The sequence below is a fragment of the Schistocerca nitens genome, chromosome 4, assembly GCF_023898315.1.
Source record: "Schistocerca nitens isolate TAMUIC-IGC-003100 chromosome 4, iqSchNite1.1, whole genome shotgun sequence".
In the NCBI taxonomy this organism is placed as follows: Eukaryota; Metazoa; Arthropoda; class Insecta; order Orthoptera; family Acrididae; genus Schistocerca; species Schistocerca nitens.
Window position 1 is genome coordinate 683,323,413 of NC_064617.1, and position 27,114 is coordinate 683,350,526.

A 27,114-nucleotide genomic window follows, 5' to 3' on the forward strand; every position below is an offset into this window, starting at 1 on the left:
TATGTATATTAATAAGATTCTTAAAGGATATTTTCTTACAAAAAAGGAAATAAAAGACTTCACAAAATGTGTATCAAAAGAAGAACAAAATTAATTAATGATGTAGATCTGAAGAAAGTAAAGCTACAGAACTATCCTGCCATGCTTGCAAATCAAAATGGTCAAATGAAATACATGGAGAATCAGAAAGCTCTATCTAATGTAATTTGCACAATAAAACAGTATTCTTCTCAATGCAATTACTTTTGTACACTGGTAAATGCTGCCTATTTGCAGATGGTTATATGTGACTTCTGCTTCTATGTTCTGCAAACCACCATAAAGTGTATGGCATTCCATTCACATACATAGTACTGAAAGAATGATTGTTTGAATGCCTTTGTGCATGCTGTACCAAGTCTAATTTTGTCTTTGCAGACTCTGGGAATGATATACAAATAGCTACAGTACATTCCTAGATTCTAAGGCTGATACTGGTTTTAAAAAATATAGCTACAGTATATTCTTAGATTCTAAGGCTGATACTGGTTTTCAAAAATTTTGTAAGTAGATTTTTGCAGGGTGATTGGTGTACCTTCAAGATTTGCCATTTCAGGTTTATCAGCATCTCCTGACACTCACCACAAGGTCAAACAAATCTGCGACCACAAGTGCCACCATTCTTTGTACACATTCAAATATCCCTTGTTAAACCTATCTGGGTTCCTTGTTAGACCAATTTGGGTCCCATAAACATTGTGTAAGCAGTCTCCTCTGTAGTCTGACTGCATTTTCCCAATATAGTACCAATGAATTGAAGGTTATCATCTTCTTTACTTACATTGAGCTTATATCGTCATGCCATTTCATATCCCTACAAATTATTGAATACAGGTATTTGTATGCACAGATCAGTTCCAACTGTGACTCATTGTAATTGTAGGTAACATTTAAGGCCAATTGTCAGTCATTGAAACACTTGGAAATTTTATCAAGATCTGACTAATAACTTAGAAGTAAAGGACACACACACAAAACCTACACTCCTACATCGTGCTGGCTGCAGGTGTGCAGGAGGGGGGGCAGGGGGGGGGGGGTGGCAAGTGCACAGTCTAAGCATGTGGCACATGGCACACTGGCACCAGAGCTGACAAGATGCAGTGCACAATGAAGATGACATGCAGGCACGCATTTGGAGGGGGTGAGAGAACAGAGTAAGGGGAAACTGTTGGGTAGAAGGTGTGGGTATAATCGGTTAACGAAATTGAGACCAGGAGGATTACGGCAGCAAAGGATGTGCCTCAACTGTAACTCCCTTCTATGTGGTTCAGAAAAACTGGAGCTGGGAGGTAGGATCTAGATGGCACAGAATGTGAAGCAGCCACTGAAGTCAAGTGTATTCAGCCTGTTGTGTCACTAGCTGTTAACTTTGTTCTTGGCCAGAGTTTGGCAGTGGCCATTCATTCTGGTGGACAGCTGGTGGGTCATCACACTCACATAAAATGCTGTGCAGTGACTGTGGCTTGTATATGACTTGGCTGCTCACACAAATGGCCCTGCCTATGATGGGAAAGCTTGTTTATCAGTTATGTTTCTTAGCCAAGTTATACCATTGACAAAACGAACTTCACTGGTTCAGAATTTCTGCATGATTGGGAAAATCTTTTCCGATCTGCTCACAGGAGGGAAACAGTAATTGATGAACACAGGGCTTCATTTCTCTACAGTGCTAATGAGAAACCTCAAATAATAATGAAACAACAGAAATGCATTTTCAAGTTTCAGCCGACTAAGCAGACTGACAAAATTTGTTTTCAGTGATTTCCACACAGCACATGTGATACTCACGTACAACTAAGAATGCTGCAGAAGCAGAAATGACAGCCAAATAATGCAATACTAACTGTCTGCACATCATCTTCAGCTGGGGGAGACAAAAGTAACCCTAATTATGTACTTTGTACTGACATTACACTGTGTTGCCCTGTTCTGGTAGGGAAGCTCAATTAGCCTCGTGTGGAGGCACACACGAACAGCAATTAACTAAAACCTGCCCTGCTGGAAACATCAGTGAAAACAACAGCACTGGTGAGGACAGAGAGAGAGGCTACATGCAAACCTTACATAGCACTCACTAATGTGTCCGGAAGAATAGACACAACTAAAGAATATTAAAATGGTAAGAAACCAGGTACGGATGAACTCAATGTAGAGATGATAAAAGCTAAGAAATATATTCAAAGCATTCTTCAGAGAATAACAATGTAGATTCAGGAAGAACAGAAGCACTACAAATCTTTCTTTTTGTTGCAAGTATTTTAATGGAGTATTACTGGAAACTGGGGAGGAATGTCACCACAGTATTTCTAGATACAGAAAATGCATATGTCTCTGTCCCAAGACAGGAGATTAGGAATTACCCAGGAGATAGAAACATGCCAAGCTTTCTTATTAGAAACATGAAAATGTGCAAGGAAAGTTACAGCTGTGTTTAAATAGAAGTCAGAAGATCCTAGTGCTTTGAAACACACAAAGGAGTGCAACAAGGCAGTGTCTTATCGCAACTAATATTTATCTTGGTTTGTTGGAATAACCAGTTCAGAAAGTTCAAACTTAAAATAAGCAGCACAAATGAAAGTCACTGAGGAAGAAACTATTTCAAATGCTTGGGATATACCATACCCCAGTGAGATAAGAAATACCCAACAGACGTGAAAGACCTCATAGCTATACAGCCAAACAAGAAACCGAATACAAGAGAGCAAAATGCTCAAAAAATATAAACGAACCATGTCACATACTCACTTTTTACCAATTCTGATCTATGGATTGGAAATAGATAATCTCCTAGACAAGAACAACAGAAAACTTTATAAGCTAAAGAAATGTAATTGATGAAAATTACATATCAGAAGACTAAGAATAACAATGAGAAAAACAAAAATGAACAGAAGTTATGCTGGCACCAAACTGCCCATTATTGTTGGCATTTGAAAGTGCAGCCTGCAGTGGTATGGTCACTTGATGAGAATGGAGAAATGTAAAAAATGCAAGAAAATACTTTGATGTGAGATACTGGGGAAACAACCAACAGGAAGGTCACAGAAACATTTGTTAGAGACAGTGAAATCACATTCGATGATGATAAGGCGAAAGCAGGACATTTTACAGCTATTCATTCACTTGTCAAAATAAACCTAAAAGTCCAAATGTATTCATTATGACCAGTTCGTAGAATAAATTTGGCTTACATATACTGCACTGCACTGCACCACACACACACACACACACACACACACACACACACACGTCATTTTCTTACCAGTTCTTCTCTAGCAGTATGAAAAGCTGTGTTTTGATGTTGGTTCCCTTCATCAAAATTACTGTAACCTCTCTTCTCTTGCCTGAAGATATTTGATTGATTAGTAGAAGACGTGGATGAAGGAAGTGCATCCCTCTGATGCACTGATGGACCCCAAACCACATCTTTCTGCTGATTAAATTTTGGTACTGCTGCTGACATTCTGCTCTGCATAGTTTTTTTCACATCAACAGTGTCTGGGAAACCTACACCTGGCAGATTTTGCCTGCCTGGAATCCACACACCTGAGAAGAAGAAAAAAAAGTGGCAACTCTTAAATTGAACCTATTATTATTAACTGTTTATAGGGTCTCATCACAGTTTAAATTGTAATCCTTGATGATTATGTATGTTTATACTAGTATCAGTACAAAAGCAATATCCACAAATCTAGTTGACACAAAAAATTCAATAAAGTTTCAAAAATTATAAAATTAAATGCATGCTTGACTTGTGTAGCAGTTACCATCATGCCCACTTCGATTCTCCAGAAAAAACACCCGCCTCAGACTGGGTTTGAAACACCACAGCATGTATGCTGAGTGGTGCTTTTAGATGCATCCCTTTCCAACATTATTTACAGTTCAATCGCATACATGTTAGATGCTACTGGGGTGACCACAATCTGCAAGCCAACATTATTGAGTGTCAAGGCGAACACCAAATGTGATCTCTGATTATGCCACTGGGTACAAAATTTGAACATTAGCCACTACTTTAGAAACATTTCAGAGTCTGAAGTACTACCACTCTTCAGTGCTCAAATATCTTATTTCAGTCCAAATATCTTATTTCAGTCAGTCAACTCCCAGCAAGCAATATGTGAATCACAGCATATGCAGACAATGGGATGATTTGGGAAGACAAAGATCAGAAATTGGAGGAACAACTATATACCTGACAGAGGGTTCTGAAGGTCCAATACAAACTTAATTACTAATGTAGATTGATCATCTACAGCTTTTGATGGGCGAAATTGCGAATATCAAAATACAAGGCATAAATGGTTTTTGACTGCAGTGACTTAGAAGCTCAACCTTTTAATATTGCCAAGGGACTGTAGACCTTAGTATTTCAACTCAATACCTCTACCCCTTTCTGGAAAAAAAAAAGATTCTTAAGAGACGGGCAACAAAGTGATCCTTTAAGGTTCTATTTTTACTAACTGATGTACTAGAACCCTAAAAAATGAAAGATGTAAGCTGCTATGGAAAAAATTATTAAAGAAGTATAAGCTTTCAAATATCTAGGTTAGTAAGCTAACCCAGAAATGAAACACTGAAGATGAAATTTTGGAAATGACAGGAAATTGCCCAAAATTTTATTATTATTTAGTGGATATAATTTAGGAAACTGAAAATACCTGTTAAAACATAGATCATCACGTACAAGTCATATTTTCTACCAATTTTGACCTACAGATCAGAATGTTGGACTTTGACAAAGAAAGATCTGAGCAGAATACAAATGACAGAGATGGGCTTTCTATGAGGGATCATGGGTAAGATGAGAAGAACCAGGATAAGGAATAAAACAATACGAAACACGCTTCATATCAGTTCCATAAAAGAAACTACGGAGAGAATCTGGATGAAATGGTTTGGCCACACTAAAAGAAAGGGATAAAAAAGACTTCCAAGAAGAGCTTTGGAATGGACAGAATCTGAGAGAAGACCAATCACAAGACCATGAACAAGATGGAGAGACCAGGTGAAGGATGATGTGAACCGAAGAGGCCTACAATGGGAGGAAATTGTGAATTATAGACAGTGGGAGAAAGAGAAGACTGGAAGAGGCTCTGTGAATGACCCACATAAGCAGAAATGTTTCAGGAAGAAGAATTCTCTACTGTATTTGGTGAGGAATGTGCAAGCCTGATCTCTGATTACATATCACAACATTAAGAGACTTGATGGCTTCATATCATACTGAATTTTCATGCCACAGATCATGTACAGTTTCTCTGTCGTAATCACTCATGTGTTGTCTTGTACTTAATCTGTGGAAGTCATGAGTATCCTGCTTGGTGTTCCAGTTTTAATTTGTTAATGTCCATATGGCAGTTAAAACAGCTAATGATGTTTGACTAGCTGAATATCAAAGACAGAGACATGTTTCCCTTCTCAAGGTAGAGAAAGTTGTCAATATTTTCCCTTACTCTTTTCATTGATGAAATCCATTCCTTCCAAAAAATATCCAGACATACAAGCTTTTAGCAATTGAACATTTGTGTGAATTCCAAAAATGGACTATCAATTCATTTCACTCCAGACTGTGGCATCTATTGGACAAGCCAATAACAGCACAAAATCAGAATCACATAATCCAGTAAACAATGTGACTGCAGCTATTATTTACTAGTGCACAGGACATAAATCTGTTAATTGTTTTTGCACTTTTTGAGACTTTTTTTAATAAATTTTAAGAAGTGCTACATAACAAATAAGAAAACCATTACAGTAACTGAAGGAAACCTAGAAGAGACAAGGCCAATTAGAAAAATGGAAGAGAGCTTTTCCTCCTACAGTGTGTTTCCACATGTAATATGACAATCAAAAGAACTTCATCATCTCAAAGGTACAGAATTCGATTGTCTACTATTCAAGGAAGTTTTACTGCAGCAATTTTTTTCCACTAATTAAAGAGTTATCAACAGCTTTCTTGAAACCCTAAAATTGTTTCACAGTAATGCTGCTCTGAAGAGCAAGCTAGAAAACTCTTGAATGAAGCTGCTTTCTCGAAAACTGCTAATTTTTTAGAATACAAGTCAGTAATTTTTACTGCTATTGGCTGTGATGGATTAAAAAAACATGTCAATTTTTTAAACAATGTGCTGCATGTTCCTGGCAATTTGTGTACTTTAGAGTGTACCTTACATTGAAATAATCATCTTGGTAATGGGTCACTGATACCTACTATTTGTATCTCTGAAAGGGACCTTAGCAAAAAAGACAGCATCATACAGAAAGACTACCACAAAACATTTCAGAGAGCAAAAATACAGACATGCACATTTAAGAAGACGTTTCCTTGACCTCCCACTACTGTGAATCACTCCCAGGCCACCACACATACAAGGTTGTTACCAGAAATGACCCATAGTAACATCAGAACTGAGCACACAGTGATATCAAGTGCCAACAGCAGCCCAAACGCTGCTTCCAGCTCACAAGTGGGCAGCACCTACTCACCATCAATTTTGTCCATATTTATTTATAGACTTGGTCAGAAATGAAAGTAACAGCAGTGGGAGCTCGAGATAACGAAGTACTTTGAAAAAATAGCTTTTGGTGCAGGTCGGGTGAGGCATGAGCCACTTACATTAGTGTAGTTTCCAGGCAGCAGTTGGTGCAGCAGAACCGCGAGTGCAACTGCCTTTGCTTCCTGAGCATTCTCCGAATTGCGCTGTTAAACCACAGTGGGTCTTTTCCATCCGTAACCCACTTTTTCAGCACATACTTGTCCAATGCGTGATTTACAATGTGTTTAAAATTTGCCCATAATTCTTCCATGTCCATCGTACCGTAAGTAACATTAAATCTTTTTCCATCTCCATCACAGCCTTACAACCCTACAACAAACTATCCAGAAGCCTGTCTCTTATCCTAAACCACTCTGCATTAAAGAGGGGATTAACGCTTTATCTGTTAACACTGGTGGTGGTGTTATCATACTGCCATTCTACCTTATGCTATACTAGCTGTTACCTGCGACTGCACTTGCATACCAGTACTTTTGTTACAATGAATGATGGTGAGCAAGTTCTTGTACATGTAAAAACATCAGCTGCCCTCATGTGTGTACCTATTTGGGTATACACAGCTTGTGAAATGCGTGACTGCACTGCCCCCCACCTTCCCACATGCCACAGTGGAGGGCACGACATGCTGCCGAGCAAGGAAGGAAGGAAGATTGGACTGAACATTTCATTGACTTAGAAGTCATTAGAGATGGAGCACAAGCTCATATTTTGCCAAGGATTGGGAAGGAAATCAGTCATGCCCTTTCAGAGAAACCATCCCAGCATCTGCCTGGGTGATTTAGGGAAATCACGAAAAACCTAAATCTGGGTGGCTGGACACAGATTTGAACAGTCATCGTCCTGAATCAAGTCCAGTCTTCTAACCACTGTGCCATCTCGCTCAGTACACTGTCGAGCAATGCGCGAGGAGGGGGGCATGGGCACAAGTGTGCACCTATTCATCATACTACTGTAGTAGCTGTACATTATGCAACAAATTTAATAATTATTTAACTTGGTTTATGTTCACTGAAGTTACAGTCCCTACTTCATACTCTTAGGGTCCTTTTTTTAATATCCACACCATATTTCATAAAAATTGATTTGGCAATTTAGTCATGAAAAGGTAACAGACAAAATTACTCTCACATTTGAAAGCTTAGTATGGATTTGGACATTTTGGTAGTGTTGCAGTGCTTTTAATTTGAGGCACTACACTGGAGCCAGTCATAGTCACCAGCACGGACATGAGGCAGTCAGCCTGTGTCAGGAATTGCGTGAGCAGCTAGACATGCCCTATCATAACGTAAATTGCATTACACAGAAACTGGTGATATTTAGACTTATGCTTCAATGCACTGTGGTTTGAATGTTATGGAGAACTGGATGAAAATATTTTTATATGAGTGTACTGTAAAGGAAATGCAGTACTAACTAGTGAGACTGAAGAATCTATGAAGGAGCTGAAAAACGGAAAGGCAATGGGAATTGATAAGATTCCTGTGGAAATGTTAAAGTCATTGGAGAAAGAAGGGAAAAGGGAGTCGAATGAATTGTGTAATCAAATATACATGACAGGAAAATGGCCAAAGGACTTCACAGAAAGTATCTTAATACCTATAAAAAAGAAAAAGAATAGCAAAAAGTGTGAGGAACATAGAACAGTGAGCCCGATATCGCATGCAGCCAGTCTTGCTGAGGACGCTCAACAGAAGGCTATATGGAAAGCTGAATTGCGTAATAAGAGATGAGCAATTTGGTTTCAGGCAAGAAGTGGGAACTAGAGATGACATTGGGCTACTGAGAGTGATAGGGGAGAGGTACATGGAGAAGAAAAGGAAGGTGTATATTGTGTTCATTGATCTTGAGAAGGTTTTTCACTGTATCAGATGGGACAAACTGATGGAAATCCTAAGGAAACATAGAGTTGACTGGAGGAATAGACGGCTAATTAGAAATTTATATTTGAACCAGAGAACAAGAGTAAGAATAGCAGGTGTGATGAGTGAAGAAACTGAACTGGGAAGAGGTGTAAGACAAGGTTATTGTTTATCACCAACACTGTTCAATATATATCTGGAGGAAATTATTAGTGAAAAATTTGATGGAAGGAGAGGAGTTTGTATAGGGGGTTGGAGAGTGGAGTGTATAAGATTTGCAGACGACATGGTTGTGATGGCAGAGAGTGCAAGAGAGATGGAACAAATGTTAGACAATCTAAACACAAAATTATAAGAATATGGAATGAAGATTAACAAGAAGAAAACAAAAAACATAGTAATTGTAGGAAAGGGGAGAAAATGCTGCATGAAAATAGGGGGAGAGGAAATGGAGCAAGTGAATAACTTCAATTTCTTGGGAAGTGTAATAATGGATGATATGTATTGCTCAACAGAAATTAGGAAAAGAATTGCAATGGCAAAAGGATTCAAGAGGAAACAGAAATTACTTTGTGGACCACTAAACAAAGATCTGAGGAAAAGACTTGCCAAATGTTACGAGGGCAGTTCAATAAGTAATGCAACACATTTTTTTTCTCGGCCAATTTTGTTTGAAAAACCGGAAATTTCTTGTGGAATATTTTCAAACATTCCCGCTTCGTCTCGTATAGTTTCATTGACTTCCGACAGGTGGCAGCCCTGTAAGGAGCTGTTAAAATGGCGTCTGTAACGGATGTGCGTTGCAAACAACGGGCAGTGATCGAGTTTCTTTTGGCGGAAAACCAGGGCATCTCAGATATTCATAGGCGCTTGCAGAATGTCTACGGTGATCTGGCAGTGGACAAAAGCACGGTGAGTCATTGGGCAAAGCGTGTGTCATCATCGCCGCGAGGTCAAGCAAGACTGTCTGATCTCCCGCGTGCGGGCCGGCCGTGCACAGCTGTGACTCCTGCAATGGCGGAGCGTGCGAACACACTCGTTCGAGATGATCGACGGATCACCATCAAACAACTCAGTGCTCAACTTGACATCTCTGTTGGTAGTGCTGTCAAAATTGTTCACCAGTTGGGATATTCAAAGGTTTGTTCCCGCTGGGTCCCTCGTTGTCTAACCGAACACCATAAAGAGCAAAGGAGAACCATCTGTGCGGAACTGCTTGCTTGTCATGTGGCTGAGGGTGACAATTTCTTGTCAAAGATTGTTACAGGCGATGAAACATGGTTTCATCACTTCGAACCTGAAACAAAACGGCAATCAATGGAGTGGCGCCACACCCACTCCCCTACCAAGAAAAAGTTTAAAGCCATACCCTCAGCCGGTAAAGTCATGGTTACAGTCTTCTGGGACGCTGAAGGGGTTATTCTGTTCGATGTCCTTCCCCATGGTCAAACGATCAACTCTGAAGTGTATTGTGCTACTCTTCAGAAATTGAAGAAACGACTTCAGCGTGTTCGTAGGCACAAAAATCAGAACGAACTTCTCCTTCTTCATGACAACGCAAGACATGACAACGCAAGACATGACAACGCAAGACCTCACACAAGTCTTCACACCCGAGAGGAGCTCACAAAACTTCAGTGGACTGTTCTTCCTCATGCACCCTACAGCCCCGATCTCGCACCGTCGGATTTCCACATGTTTGGCCCAATGAAGGACGCAATCCGTGGGACGCACTACGCGGATGATGAAGAAGTTATCGATGCAGTACGACGTTGGCTCCAACATCGACCAGTGGAATGGTACCGTGCAGGCATACAGGCCCTCATTTCAAGGTGGCGTAAGGCCGTAGCATTGAATGGAGATTACGTTGAAAAATAGTGTTGTGTAGCTAAAAGATTGGTGAATAACCTGGTGTATTTCAATGCTGAATAAAACAACCCCTGTTTCAGAAAAAAAATGTGTTGCATTACTTATTGAACTGCCCTCGTACATCTGGAGTGTTGCACTATATGGTGCAGAGACCTGGACAATGAGGAAGGAAGATGAAAGAAGATTGGAGGCACTAGAGATGTGGATATGGAGAAGAATGGAAAAAGTGAAATGGAAAGACCGAGTAAGGAATGAAGAAGTATTAAGAAGAGTTGGAGAAGAAAGAAACATGCTGAAAGTCATCCGAAAGAGGAAACGGAACTGGATTGGAAATTTTTTGAGGAGGGACTACTTATTGAAGGAAGGAATAGAAGGAATGGTGGAGGGGAAGAGGAAAAAGAAGATATCAAATGTTGGACAATATCAAAGGAGGCAAATATTCAGAAATGAAAAGACTGGCTATGGACAGACAAAAGTGGAAGAGGCTTAACCCATGATCAGACCTGCCGTAAGGCAGAATAGCACACATACACTGTATCCATTAACAAATGGAAAATGCTGTTTGCTTATTGTGTTTATGTACATGTGAACATAAACTTCAATAACATAACTAAAATTAGTGGTGCTTTTAGTGAACAGATGCGCTTACCAACAATATGAAGCCAGTATTTATCAACTTTATTGCAGTACTAGGTCACAAAAGTATTAGTTGCACAATAATGAATTAGTTCTGAACACAGATGTAGAATTAACAGTTATCAAATGCAAAGTGCAACTGGTAACTTTCATGTGAGGATTTCCACAGTATATGTAAGTGTATTTCTAAGTCTGAAGTATGTTATTCAAAACTTGCCTCACTGCCTACATAGTTGATGCCTTCAGGTATGATCTGTGGATAGTGAACAGTTGCAGCCTATGTACTGATGAAAAGCAAGTGATTGATACAAACTGTGTAATAACATTAATAAATCTACAAATGCAACATAAGTTTCATAACATGCCATGTACAGGTATAGGCAATGCAATCAAACAACATAACCAAAACAATACTAATACGCAGATAAAAATACCTTTCCAGGATAGTCCAAATGTCTTCATTCTGCCCAACAATGAATCAGTTAATTTCTGTCACAGTGTAAACGCTACCAATGATTTCCTCATCCTCATTTGTCTCTGTTTATTTTCTTTCACTTATTTTTCACTCTTTCCTGGACTATCCAAGTTGTTCTCCAGGTTGCCTTCTGTACTGGCTCCGAATTTGACATTAATGTAATGAAGGAGTTATTTACCACTTGTGCTCACACACACACACACACACACACACACACACACACAGCAGGTGTTATCTCAATGATATTCTTCTCACACCTACAGATGGATCATGGATCATGCAATCATCTGAATATAATATATCCTTGGTCCAGCTGACTGCCATCTCCAGGCGAGAACACTGTACGTTAATCTCACTAGAACCGATTGATGCTGTAGATGGTGGTCCTTTTACACACCACAGAAGGTCAACAGCGCATGCATCAGAAACCACTGCTGCTGCTCCCTAGAGCAAGTAAACATACAGCACCCTGATGACGAAAGCTGGCAAAAACTGATGAATTGTTATTGAGTAGCACTGACATTATATTCTGCCGGCTGAGTCAATGATCATTATCTTTTTAATGTCTGGTTAAAAAGGGTTGCACATCTTGCTTAAAGGGTAACAATTACTTCTATTTAGAATTTTGTCCGCCAGTCTAATTTCTATAGCTTCCTTTAACACACAGTCCCAATAGCGAGATGCATGGGCAACCATTTGCAGAATATTTTCTGTCCCTTGGTAAGACAGTGCTCTGCAATTCCAGATTTTTCATGCTGCATTAAACATGTGTGGCAATGGTGCTCAGCACACAGGTGGAATGGTGTGCATTGTCTGGCCAATATGGGACTTCCCAAAATGGCAAGGGGTTTTATAAACACTGGGCTTCCTAAGTCTGAGGTCATCTTTTGCCAAGCCAAGGAACACACTATTCTTGGCTGGCAGATGAAATACACTTCTGATATTACATATTTTTAAAAACCCTTCCTATTTTTGAAGATACGCCCACAGTACACGGCAGAAAAGCCACCAATCTATGTGCATCTTCTTGTGGTTCAGGCACAGATCTAGACTCGAAGACACGATAGATCTGTTGGTCTGTGTAGCCAATCTGCTCTTGAACACAAGCTTCAGGTGATCCAGCTCTTGGGTCGAGCTCTCTGCATTTGAGATGGCAAAAGTGCTCTTTGACAACATCCACATAACTCCCATGCATTGGTACAATGGATGGCAACTTGTTGTGTGCAGATACTGGTCTGTGTGTGCCCGTTCTTGGTAAACACTATGTCTCGAAGTCATGTCATCCTTCCTATAGACCCTTTAATTAAAATGATCCAGGAAATGCCTCAGGCCCTATTCCATGAACATATCATCAACGTACTTCAAAACATGGGTAAGTTTTAAAAACACTGTCCTCAGTAGCCTTTCTTCTAAATCCGTCATAAATAAATTGGTGATTCTGGGGGATAATTGGCTCCCCATAGCCACTCCCATCAGTTTGTTCAAAATAATTGCCACTGAATAATAAAAATGTCAATGTCAGCACATGATGGTACAGACTCATCATTTCCATATCCATTTTTTCACTAATTACCATCAAGGATTCTTCAAGAGGAACCATGTAAAAAGAGAAGCTACATCAAAGCTCACAAGTAAGTCTGGGGCACCAATACACAAATACTTCACTCGCTGGATAAAGATCATAGAACTGGAAATATGATGTTCACATTTTCCGAAGTCAGAGATAAGAACAGACATTTAATAATTAGCAAATTTGTATGCAGGTGCACCTAAGTTAGGCACAATAGGATGTAGTGGAATTCCTTGTTTGTGAACTTCTGGCAAACTGTAGAATCTCTGCAGAACAACAGCACCAGGACAATGCTTTTTAACACTACTTCAGAACTGACAGACTCTTCTGTTTTATTTATCCAGTGGGTCATTCTGCAATCTTCGGCATGCTGAATCCTTAAGTAAAAGATCCATTTTGCCCACATAATCATCCTGTGGAAGAAGAACCATGGCATTACCTCTGTCCGCTGGTGGGATTAATAAATCTGGATCTTCTCTAATGGATCAGATTGCTGGCCACCTGCCATCTGTTGGGACAGAGCCCAGCGCAACATATGTGAAAACTCTTGTCTGATTTTTTCTGCTCAGTCCTCAGGAAAGCTGGATATCGCTTGCTGCACTGAGCAAATACATTGTGGGAAATTTTATACAGGACAGGTAATTCACACCATTCGACAAAGATGAACTCTGTGCCGCTGCTCTACACGTTTGATGCAGCCTGAGAAATCTGTGGTGGTGGAATACTGTATTACCGAAGGACACAGAACATTATATGCTAACACACAAATGATTGCCCCTGCATCTCATTATTGGGCCTGTGTATTAAAGGAAGCAATCGAAATTACACTGGAAGGTAACATTATAAATTAAGACAAGGGTTACCCTATAAGCAAGATTTGGAATCCTGTTTTTCCTGGGGGGGGGGGGGGGGGGGGGAAACAGCGGTAATTAACTCAGCCAGAAGAATGTATTGACAGTGGTACTCGATAACAATTCATCGTTTATTACCAGCTTTCACCACTGGGGCACTGTTAAGTTCACGTGCGCTATGGGACAGCAACGAAGATTTGTAGCACACGTGATGTTGGCCTTCTGTGGCGTATAAAAGGGCTGTCATTCATGCAACCAATAAGTTCCCGCAAGATTAGCATACAGTGTTCTCAACTGAAGATGGCAGCCAGGTGAACCACAGAAATATTTTCAGATTGCTGTAGATTCAACTGCAGATCTGAAATAAACATCATTAGTTGATATGCTGGGAAAGTTTACATAGCCACAGGTATTACCTAAGTTACCACTTATATGTCAGCAGGGCTGACTCCATACTACACTGATCCGATACAGTTACCAACAAGTATAATAATTAAGCATATTACCAACAGAGAACCTCCAATCATTAATGTCTGCTGTAAACAGTGATTAACTGAATTCTATATTTACTTCAATTATTGTAAATTAGTCGCTTTTTATCACCTTCCATATCAAAAATTATTCAGTGATTCAAAGAAAACAACAAATTTAGAAAAATATAGTGATCGGATGCTCTTCAGCAAACAGAAGTTACTTTGCCTTATATAATGAAACAGGCTGTATTGGGTCATGTGGAATACCCAATGCAGCAGGTTTTGTAGTATGCGATACACGCTAAAACAGATGTGGGTAGTGTATAAGGACACCTAGTGAATAAGGTCACTTAGTGCAACAGTGTGAAATAGTTGTAACGAAAATGTTAAACTGTGTCACAGACCAGTTAATGTATATTCTTAATCAGGTAAAGTAATGTACAGTTAGAATAAGTCATTATCACTTTGATATGAATTTAGGGATGTTTTGAAGAGAAAGAACAAGTTCTGGAATCAGTGTTAACAATGAATAAATGGTAGTAACCTTTTTCATTCAATTTTGTAATTATAATTCAATTAGTATAATTCACTGTTTACCATAATGCAAATTAACTGTGTAAACCATTAATTTTGGAAAAGCTTAACATTTACGTATCTTTGCAAGTCAGGACAACATATTCTTATGGAAATCACCAACTAAAAATCTGTAATTAAACTCATAATTAATGTTTCTGGAACATTATATACAGAAATTTATTGCAATGTCCACATATTATGAAAACTAGAGAAGATTCGTTTAAACTGGAGAAATAATGTTACAAGAATGATTCATTAGTTTTTTTGTAACACAATTTCAACATTTTGTGATATACATAATTATTACGCATTTTAGCCTTCAAATGTTGTAAAATGTCATTTTGAACATTTGAATTGTAGTTTTGAAGTTGTAGAAATATTACCAGCTTGAAATTGTTTCATAAAACTGCATAATTAATTAAATTACATAAAGATATTTGAGAATGTTCTGGACTGAATAATAAGAACTTAATTGTTAACTGTATGTATGTTTCAAAATTGCACTTGTAAAAGATCGTTGATTTTAGAAATATGCAGTATCATTGTACTCATTTTAATTTCTACTAAAACTATGCAATGTCAGTTTTTGCTGGATTAACTTATTGCAATTGCAACATCAAACATGAAATAACATAATAATGTCAAAGATCATAATTGTTAAAAATGTGTACAAATACACCTTGTTGAAAGCCTTTGAGGCACATGCGGAGTGCAGTTGGAGTACTATCTGGTGTGCTCTGGTTCCTGTAAAGTAGTGACAAATAAACAAGTGTTGCCAACAGATTAATTGGTGTACATTTGATAGTGACCCAAGACTTTCTGCAGCAAAGTTATCACCTCCAAAAATGTAAAACGTTGTATGAGTACTATGTTAAACCTGAATTGACGGGATTGATATGTTAGATTTGGGGAATGGAGCTGGTATGAGAAGTTACGTTAGATTTGACGTTGGGGCTGGGCTTCTGGACCTTTTTATGTTTTACTTACCAGTAGCAGATTACGTATTGTCACACGCTGACTGTCAATTATTTATTCTCTTTTGAAGCCAGCATGTTCACTTCTGGAGGCCAATATGTCTTACCCATAAGCCACTCCTACAGTGGCAGAAAATGTCTTAGTTATCTAATCAGCATGTTTTACTAGAGACCCAGCAAAAAGTAAACTGTACTGTTCTCATAACAGCCAGAAAACAATTTTTACAGTCCATCAGTTTATTACTTTCTTACAAAATAAGTTCCTCCAAGAATGCACTCATTTAGCACTGCACTTAAAAAAACTAAGAAAATTGATTGTAATAAAAAATGAGATAGTTCATATTACCTGTTTCTTGTTTTTGGAACAAAGGGTGGTTGGGGGTTGGTGCTTGCTTCAGGTTAGAATGTAATAATGAATTGCCACGATTAGCATTAAAGCTATCTTCTACCTCTACGGGTAAATCAGACCCCAAATATTGCTTTTTATTATTCTGCAAATCAGTTGCCGATCCATTGTGGGATGACGTACTGGGCACTGAAAAGGTGATAATGTTTAGAAGATTATCCTAATTAAAATAATAAAGTAATTAAAAACTACTACTACCCAACAAACTCTGTCCTTCCCGTAAACTCTGTGGTAGCTGTAAAGCAAAGGCATGTACCTATGTGATACTATCATGTTGTAACAATACAATAGCACAATGAACAGTTTAACCGATGAATGAAACAAAAAAGTACTACACCAGGAGGTAAAGGCCATGACATTCACAACACACATACAAGAGTCTAAAAAGGTTGTTGAAATATTAGCAAAACTGTAAAATAAACAAAAAAGTAAAAGAAATTGGGGTGTTCGAAATATTAATGTGTTTGGACCTTAACGTTATCAGAGAAAATGTCTTATCCGTTGTTAGGAATTTTGTATAGAATCAGACTTATCAGATTTTCTTTTTCAACTTGCAGTCTCTATAATGCACTCCAAGTGTAGGCGTCCAAAAAGGGGAAGGGTGGAAGGACAAAGGAGGGGGGGAGGGGGGGAGGGAGGGAGCCCAGGTATACAAATATTTTATTTATTACAGAGTTACCATACATTTCTAGGTACAATAATCTATAATGGTATTCAGTACATAGAAAAGTAAAAACAATCAACAGCAAAATTAAAAGCAAAGGTATCACCATCAAGAGAGCAAGATATATTCTACTGTTACAAACAGAGCATCTCTCTGGTGTGATTAAGTGCTAGAAGATGACATTGGAGTAATTGTGGAAGACATAAGGGTTCCAGTTTTAGATAAAGAGTTTAAAACAATTTCAAAAGACTTTCAAGCAAATAAGGCAGAACTTTCAAGCAAATAAGGTGGAAGGTATAGACAACATTCCTTCATAATTTCTAAAATCATTGGGGGGAGTGGCAACCAAATGACTGTTCAACTTTGTTTGTAGAGTCTATGAGGCTGGAGACACGCCAATAAACTTTCAGAAAAATATTAGCCACAGAATTCCAAAAATACCAAGGGCACATAAATGCGGGAACTATCTCTCAATCTGGTTAACAGTACAAGCACAAAAGTTGCTGACAAGAATAAGAGGCTATGTTAGATGACAATCAGTTTTGGTTTTAGGTAGGATAAAAGCATCGGAGAGGCAGTTATGATACTGCACCTGATAATGGAAGCAACACTTAAGAAAAACCAGGATACATTAATTGCACTTTTTATTCTAGATAAAGTGTTTAGCAGTGAAAAATGTTGCAAGATGTTACAGACATTCTCTGGAAAAAGAGTGTAATGTATAGGGAACTATGGATGACATGTATGAAAATCAACAGTGAACAATAAGAATGAAAGACCAAGAACAAAGTGCACAGATTAAAAAAGGTGTATAATAAAGATGTAGTCTTTCATTCCATACTGTACATTGAAGAAGCAATGACAGTAACAAAAGAAATGTTCCAGAGTAGGATTAAAACTCAGGGTGAAAGGAAATCAATGATAGTATTTGTTGATGGTATTGCTATTCTCAGTGAACGTAAAGATGAATTACAGAATTTGCTGAATGGAATAAACACTCGCGTCAGTACAGAATATGGACTGAGAGCAAACCGAAGAAAGATTATAGTAATGAGGATAAGCAGAAACAAGAATAATCATAAATTTATCAAAATTTATGAACCTGAATTACACAAAGTGGAGAAGTTCTGTCACCTCAGAAACATAACAACGCACAATAGACGAAGCAAAGAGGACATAAGAAGTGGAGCAGTATGGACAATGGAGGCAATCTTGGTCAAAAGACGTCTACTAGCATCAAACATCAGCCATAATTTGAGACAGAAATTTCTGAGTATGTAATCTGGAGCATGACACTGTACAGAAGTGACTCGTGGACTTTGAGAAAACAAGAAAACTAGAGTGTCAAAGTGTTTGAGTTGTGGTGCTACAGAAGGATGTTGAAAATTAGGTGGACTGATAAGATAAGAAATGAGGAATTGGTGAGGAGAGGAAATATGGAAAACATTGGCAAAAAAGACAGTACAATAGGACATGTATTAAGACATCACGAAACAACTACCATGGTATCTCTGGAAATCGGGTTTTCTGCCGGATATCAGTGTCTTCCAAGCATGATATTTAACACCTAGAGCGGCAGGATAGCGCGACTCGCGGGCGCGGACCGACTAGGGAACGGCAAACAGAACACCAGGCACCGGGCAGGCATAAATGTGCGACCCGGTCCAGCAAGCAGCCAGTCTCAGGGAACACCTGATGAAGACGTCAAGTAATGACGTCGAAATATCGTGTTTGGAAGACGCTTATATCCGGCAGAAAACCTGATTTCCACGAGATGTCATCAAATCGCCGGGAAAGTCTAAGAAATTACAACTACCATGCTACTTGAGGGAGCTGTAGAGGGTAAAAATGTAGAGGAAGGCAGGGATTAAAATACATTCAACAAATAAGTACTATTTGGAGATGGAGAGGCTGGCACTGGAGAGAAATTCATGGCAGGCCGCATCAAACAAGTTACAAGATGACTTTTTTGGAAGGGTGGAGGAGGAGGAAGTCATATGCTTACCTTTTAGGTATCAGAGTAACATAATTTCCATAAATACTGACTGGTGTGACAAACAATACATTTTGTAAAAAATTGTTAAAGCTTTCGTGGCCACTTGTCGACAAACTGCCTATTTGCCTCTGCCTCGGGTTCTTCGGCCGACATTTGTCTGATGATTTTACAGACATTTCACCAGCATGAGTGGCTGGCACTGTCAAAGCTTCACCCTTCATTGCTGGTGGTGAATTGGAGCCAAGCTCGCGGCCACAGACCTGGCGCGCCAATGTCCGAGGGCTTTTCTGTGGTCATTCCCGGTGCGGTTCTCCTCTTGCTACCCGCGACGGTCGTTCGCTGCAGTATGGGAAGCCAGAATCCATTTACCTTAAGGATTTCTTCTTTCTTGTTGAAGCTATTCCCGTGTTTCTGTATTTCTACAGCTTCTCTGAACAAGTGGGTGGGATAGTGCTTCTCTACAGTCAGAACTTCCGTGTCTGTGAATTTTATTACGTGGTTGGTCTCACTCAGCACATGCTCTGCCACAGCTGATTTCTCCACTTGCCCCAATCTGCAATGTCGCTCATGTTCTTTGATCCTGGTGTAGATTGATCATCCAGTCAAAGAACATAAGTGACACTGCAGGTTGCGGCAAGTGGAGAAATCGGCCGTGGCAGAGCACGCGCTAAGTGAGACTGACCATGTAATAAAATTCACCGATACCAAAGTTCTGGCTGTATAGGAGCACTATCACACCCGCTTGTTCAGAGAAGCTGTAGAAATACACAAACACAGGAATAGCTTCAACAAGAAAGAAGAAAGCCTTAAGGTAAACGGATCATGGCTTCCTGTACTGCAGCGAACGACTGTCGCAGGTAGCAAAAGGAGAACCGCACTGGAAATGACCACGGAGAAGCCATCGGACATTGGCACGCCAGGTACATATAGTCTGCAGCCGCGAGCTTGGCTCCAGTTCACCACTGGCAATGGAAGGTAAAGCTTTGAAATGCCAGCCATTTGTGCTGGTGAAACGTCAGTAAAATTATCCAACGAACGTTGGCCGAAGATCCCGAGACAGAAGCAAATAGGCAGTTTGCCAATTCATTTTGTGTAATTCATGTCAAATTTAGTTCAGGGATATGACTCGTTCTAAAACTCACCACAAGAGTTGTATTAAAAATTGCCCATTTCAGAATCTTACCCGCTCTTGGATAAATTTCCTTGGATGTCCACGTTTATGAGCAAAAATCATTTCAAATACTGTATCACCTTTTAAAATGAGTTATCAAGAAAGTGAAATAGTATGCTTGCTAATGAAACTGTAATGTATATAGTGCTGCCAATTACAAATGCCTAGGATATTTTGCTGCTGCATAAATAACATTGAGGTTTTTTGTTCTTTTTCTGTACATACTTGTATATTTTACTTCAGGAATATATTACATCACACAAGAAATCATTTTAGATTTAAATGTATAATCAAGTAAAAGTCCCATGAATATCTAACAGTCAATTAAAAGAAAAAGAAAAAGAAGTTTCAGAAATGTTTATTAACCTCTGTACATCCATAAGCTTGAGATATCTAATTCAATATGGTCATCACATGTAAATATTTGCTACATTTTATTTCATCTTATCCTACGATAGTGATTATCACATTAGGGTGCTAAACTGCAAGGTTATCATTGCACTTACATGAAACACGTACAGATGAATGTTGTAAGCAAAGTTCTGGCAGAATGAAAGTAATTGAGGAACAAAGCAGACCCCTCACTGAATAGCAAAAATGTTGAGCCACTGACTGGCACACACAAATGATAGCATTTTACATACCTTCCCTGTGTGCTGTCAACGACTCAACACTTCTGCTATACAGTGAGTGGTCCCCTTTACTCCTACATCATTCAATTAAAACAACATGAATCTCTAAAACCAAACAGGGACCACGCAACAAACATTATTTTGAATATAGTACTGATGTAAAGGAGGACATGTAAAATAATAACATGAAAAAAGGGCAGAATAAATATCTATAAAACCTATTATAGAATATCTGGACAAATCATTTAAAGGAGTACATGTAAAATAATGAAAAAAGGGCAGAATAAATATTTATAAAACCCATTATTATTATTATTATTATTATTATTTTCGATTATTCCCATTTAAGAGAGCGTTTGAACTTGAATTCCTTTATGATGATTGTTTATGTTTTTTTCTGAGCCCAAATTTTCTTCAAGTGTTCACTGTGTTGTTTCTTTCGCTCCGCTTTCCATTTGCATCCTGGTCTCTTCTGTGTTGTGGTGTCAAATTTATGTTTTTTGATGATGTTCCTGAATTCAGTTCTATTTTCTGCATCGTTTACTGTTATGTGTGCTTGTCTGAGGTCCTCTTCAACTTCTTTTATCCATTTTGTTTTTCCCCTGCCTGAGTTGATGACTTTAAGAATTCGCTTTGAAATTCTGTTTTCATTCATCCTGTGGATTTGTCCCTAGAACTGCATTCTTCTTTCTTTATTGTATCTGTAATCTTGTCTGTGTATTTATATAATTCTGATGTTGGTCTCTTCTTCCAGATTCCTTGCTCTTGTATCGGACCAAAAATTTTCCTGAGAAAACCCATTATAAAATATCTGGACAAATCATTTAAAAAGAGGCCAGACAACTATGGATAGGTAACGACTTAATAATAAACGGTGACACACACACACACACACACACACACACCACACACACACACACACACACAAAACTTTAAAATACATTGTGCATTGTCATTTAAAACAATGGGCATGTCACATGCAAGACATTAGAAAATAAAACATAATGAATTAAAATATGGTGCAACTTCACCAGTGTTCCACAAGTTCCACACACTGTACAGGAAAATCACGTATCGCGCGACTATGTCGCACTCTTAACCATGCAAGTATTACTCCTTCCACTCATCATGGGCAGAAAGAAGTAAACCACAGTTATACTGTAGAGTGTACAGATTACAATGTGTTTTCCTTCCCTTCCAGCCAGAGCATTCACCAACATACGGCTGTTCTTGGTCATAGGAAGACTGGGTAGGAGCAGATCTGAGAGAGCAAGACACTTGCACTTGCATGAGCAAGTTCATTCTTCCTGTATTCCCATATGTCATGGTACCCAGTAGACTACTATCTGTGAGAAGGTGTGCACTGTAGATATTCTGGACCTGCCTGTCTGCCATTTGCAGCCATCCAATGAATAGGGCTTTGTGGGAATTTGAGTAAAGGTGGGATTTTTAACCACAATGCCTTCTCAACCATTACAGTGTCCTCAGCATACTAAACAATTCTGTGTAGTAGGCATAAAATAGTTCTGGGAGCACAGCGAGCCATTTAAAACCACATAAAATTTGCTTTATTGGTTCCCGGGAATTACGCCGGATAATATTGTAAAAATCACACAATATTTCAGCGGGACCACTGCCCGCCATCTTCAGGACAGTCGTTTCGCTGAGAAGCTCGCCAATTTATATGTTGGCTTTCTAGAACAGCGCAGGTGCCAGCAGGGGCATAACGTCATTGAAGACCAATCTTAGACGGCGTCGAATACCAGAGCCCTCTGCTGGAGAAACGGGTCGAGGTCTGCAGAAGTGCACTGCGACGCGGGAAAATGTGGCCGGGAATGACGGACCACGTTCGCGCGCGAGGTGTTGGCGTGCGATTTAAGCATCTGCGCTAAGGTTTCCCATCTGTGTTGAGTCAGTGCAGTTGTTAATCTGCGACTGACAATTCCTTAGTGCTGCCAAGGCTGGCTCCCAGGCTTTGCTCAGGTGAAACCCCGTGTCCCTGTTTATTAGTTAACTGCCTATACGTATTTCGATCACCTCTTTGATGATGGAGTCCCAGTATGTGGAAGCATACAAGAGGATCTTGGTTTCTTCATAGTTCATGCCGTGTCCCGTGTCAAGGCAGTGCTCAGCAACCGCAGATTTCTCTGGCTGACTCAACCTCGTGTGACGTTTATGTTTGCTGCATCTGTCTTTAACCGTCGACACGTCTGGCCAATATAAGACTTCCCACAGTGACATGGGATTTTATATATTCCTGGTCTCTTCAGGCCGAGGTTGTCTTTAACAGAGCCCAGCACTGATTGCACTCGTGCTGGAGGCCAGAAAACACATTTAATACAGTATTTCTTGAAAATTCTGCCCATCTTCTGTGTTTAATCTCAGAGATAAACCACTGAGTGAAGCTACAATGTCAGTGTTAGAAAAGGGACTTAATTTTGCGCCTACTCCCAAGACCTTGCCCATCAAGGAGTTCATCAGTGCCATTGAACAAGGTGTTTTAAAACTTCCGAATGATGCTGCTGAAGAAATAAGGCGAGAGGCTTGCAGATCAATAACCAGGATGTCTGCACCCAAGCACAACGTACCCACTGAAGAAAGAAGAGCGCTCCGTTCTTTAAAAGAAGACAATGATATAGTAATTTTACCAGCTGACAAGTGTAACACCACTGTTCTTCTGCCTGCTACATATTATTTTGGCAAGATGATGGTCTTATTACAGGATACAGCGTATCTGAGTCCCATGGTGGGGAAATGTGAACACCATATTTGAAACTCAGAAGAATACGGTGACTGAAGAACCTGTGCCTTGAATCTACCGACTTACTAGTGAGTTTCGATGTGTTTTCTTTGTTCACACGAGTGCCTCTGATGGACTCATTACAACTTATAGGAGCTAAGCTGGAAGAGGACAGCTTACACCTTTTCAAACACGTGCTTACCTCAACTTACTTTTTATTCAACGACCAGTATGTTGAGCAGACTGACGGTGTTGCTATGGGTAGCCCTCTGTCTCCCATAGTAGCTGATCTTTTTATGGAAGATTTCGAGGACAAAGCACTTCAGACAGCGGTTTTGAAATACAAATGTTTTTGGAGATATGTAGATGATATGTTTGTGGTATGACCGCATGGGACAGCAATTCTTCCTTCTTTTCTGGAACAACTGAACTCCCTCCATCCAAGCATCTGTTTCACCATGGAGGTAGAGAAAGATGGTGAGCTCCCATTTCTGGACGTTTTGGTTCGTAGAAAAGGAAATGGCTCCTTGGGTCACAGTGTGTTCCGGAAGCCTATGCACACAGACTTGTATTTACAAGCTACGAGCTGTCATCATCCCTCACAGCGCAGCAGTGTATTATGGACTCTAGTGCATAGGGCTAGGGTCATCTCAGATCAGGACAGCTTATCGACAGAGCTCAGCCATCTCTGCTCTGTGTTTGCCCAGTACGGGTACTCCGAAAAGCAGATCCGGAATGCATTTCGACCAGCACGCTCCAAACCTCAAGAACAGCCTGAAGAAGCAGAGAGCACCACGGGGTTGGTTTTTCTACCGCATGTTGGTGGTATGTCTTTTAAGATGGGCAGAATTTTTCAAGAAATACCAGATTAAATGTGTTTTCCGGCATCCAGCACGAGTGCAATCAATGCTGGGCTATGTTAAAGACAACCTCGGCCTGAGGAGACCAGGTATATATAAAATCCCATGCCATTGGTGGCCAGACGTGTCGTACGGTTAAAGACAGATGCGATGAACATAAACGTCACACAAGGTTGGGTCAGCCAGAGAAATCTGCGATTGCTGAACACTACCTTGACACGGGACATTGCACGAACTATGAAGAACCCAAGATCCTCTCGTATGCTTCCACATACTGGGACTCCATCATCAAAGAGGCGGTCGAAATACGTATAAGCAGTGACCTAATAAACAGAGACACGGGGTTTCACCAGAGCAAAGCCTGGGAGCCAGCCTTGGTGGCACTAAGGAATAGTCAGCCGCAGATTAACAAATGCACCGAGTCAACACAGATGGGAAACCTTAGCGCAGATGCTTAAATCGCGTGCCAACACCTCGCACGTGCGAACGGGGTCCGTCGCTCCCGGCCGCATTTTCCCGCGGCGCGCTTCCGCAGACCTCTCCAGCAGAGGGCTCTGGTATTCGACGCCGTCTATGATTGGTCTTCGATGACGTTATGCCCCCGCTGGTGCCTACGCTGTTCTAGAAAGCCAACATATAAATTGGCGAGCTTCTCAGCGACACAACAGTAGCACCTGAAGATGGCGGGCAGTTGTCTCACTGAAATATTGTGCGGTTTTTCCAATATTATCCGGCGTAATTCCTGGGAACCTATCAAGCAGATGCAATGCCGGGAAAGCCTCAAACAGCACACACAAAATTTATTTTTAAAAATGTAATATGGAGTACTGGTTTTCCTGCACTCCAATTCCAAATTTTCTGCAGTTGCTAGCAACAACTGTTCCACGGAAGTTTGCTCTTCAGGTTTAAACCTATTTTGAGATAGTATTTTAATTTTCTGCTGACAACCTAACAGTATGTTAGACACTTTTCACATGTGCATACTGCATGGGTGCAAGATGGACAGCAGCCAGTATGATGAAGGCAGGGAAGCACCAACCACTCTGAAACATTTGTCCGTAGCACCATGCAGGGTTTCTAATGCCATTTATAGTGCTCTTCACCTCCTGAACACTGACAAAGACCAAATGGATGAATCCAACAGTGAAATTAACTTTGCTGACAGCCAAAAAGACACCTTTCATCAACCCACCTACAAAACTGCAATGTGGGGAGAAACCACAGCTGTTCAACATGGCTGGTAAACTTCCACATGTAACATTGTCCTGAGGCAGTTTCACAACAATCAGCAAGCAGCAAGCACAGTGACAGTTATATCCACCACTGATAATCAACATAACCAGCAAACGGTAGGAAACAAAACTGAAAATTTCTATGAACAATATGATGTTGGTCCTTACACTGCATTCACTGAAAGTGCGCATAAAGAGAGACGCTTTTGGAGGTTACATCCAATGGTTGTAGGTTGGGAGATATAAGTTGGGTCTGCAGATCCCAAACAGTGCTACACAAATCAAATTATCTCGCCATAACCACGTCAAAATCGAATTAGAGACAGCAGCAGCAGCTGCTATGGTTGAAAATGCTGCTTTCACTCAGGAGGTTCTTGCCATATATATGCCCACTTTCCTTACAAGACAACAGGAAAAATGAAAGATGTAATGACTGGTGAGTTGCCAGAAGAAGAAATAATGGATGTTATCAGTTTCAATGTCCAGTACTCCAAGTCAAGCAGTATGTTAACAAACTCATGGAAAATGAACAGATTAAGGGAGCAGTGTAACCAATATCTCTTGTTACCTTCAAAGTGCAGAAAGGGTCCAACTGTTTATGTACACAGTGTGCACTATTCTGTCACACTGTGTGTGAGAACTATTCTACAATGCTTGAACTACTTATGGTATGGTCACTCCAGTAAAAAATGTCATAGTATGAAATGCTGCAGTCGCTGCTCCACACTGCACAACACAAGTGTGTCAAACAAACACCTTGCTTTTGTTCGACTCAGGAGGACATCTGTCTAATTATAATGTGTGCAGAGTACGTTTGACTGTGGATAATTAACCAGCACATGGCTACAGAAGGCATAACATACCGACAAACAGTTTCAAGGAAATTTAGTAATGTAAGCAGATGTAGTCACAGGAAACTTGGCACCCTCCCAAACAGTTGTATTTTCTCAGTCCAGTATAGTTGGTCACCTGATACATCAGGCATCACAAAGCCTTTAAATGAAAGTAACTAATCTTTGCAAGTCAACCGCTTGAACACACATCACATGTTTTGCCAATGTCGACTACATATTCCTGGGAAAGGCTTCATATGTTTAACAATTCAAGAGGCAATGATGAAGCAAATAGGGCAGAGACAGCAGTGGCACAACAGAGAACTGCACAGGAAAGAGTACATTCGGTACCAGATAATATGTATGAAAGCTTATGGATGCCAGAGTTCACATCACTCCACACACTTTCACGGGCTTCAGGAGGGTCCAGTTGTTAGAACTGCTGAATAGGTAAAACTCATAATGGGTAGCCCACATGCAGGACTGAACAACAGTAACATAAGAGAATTCATTGCTGAACTGCTACCAAGTCTGTATCTCAACAATGGCAAGATATGTTAACAAAATGGCACACCAGAAAGCTCATTCCAACAAAAATAACAAACACAACTTCCTACATATTTTACACTCGAATCAGATACCAATAAGCGCAATGCTCGAAACCTGGTTGCTTCTTGGATTTAATGTAATTCAAG

The 27,114-nt window shown here is 39.9% G+C and overlaps 1 protein-coding gene across 1 annotated transcript in view; it reads right to left on the minus strand.

Moving 5' to 3' along the window:
- LOC126251864 (fidgetin-like protein 1) overlaps window positions 1-27,114 on the minus strand; it is a 179,369-nt gene that overhangs the window by 105,626 nt on the left and 46,629 nt on the right. Inside the window, exons 4-5 of the mRNA XM_049952550.1 lie at window positions 16,232-16,420; window positions 3,302-3,585 (exon numbers count right to left, since the gene is read on the minus strand). Coding sequence (XP_049808507.1) covers window positions 3,302-3,585; window positions 16,232-16,420 — 473 coding nt within the window. The remainder of the gene's footprint in view (window positions 1-3,301; window positions 3,586-16,231; window positions 16,421-27,114) is intronic.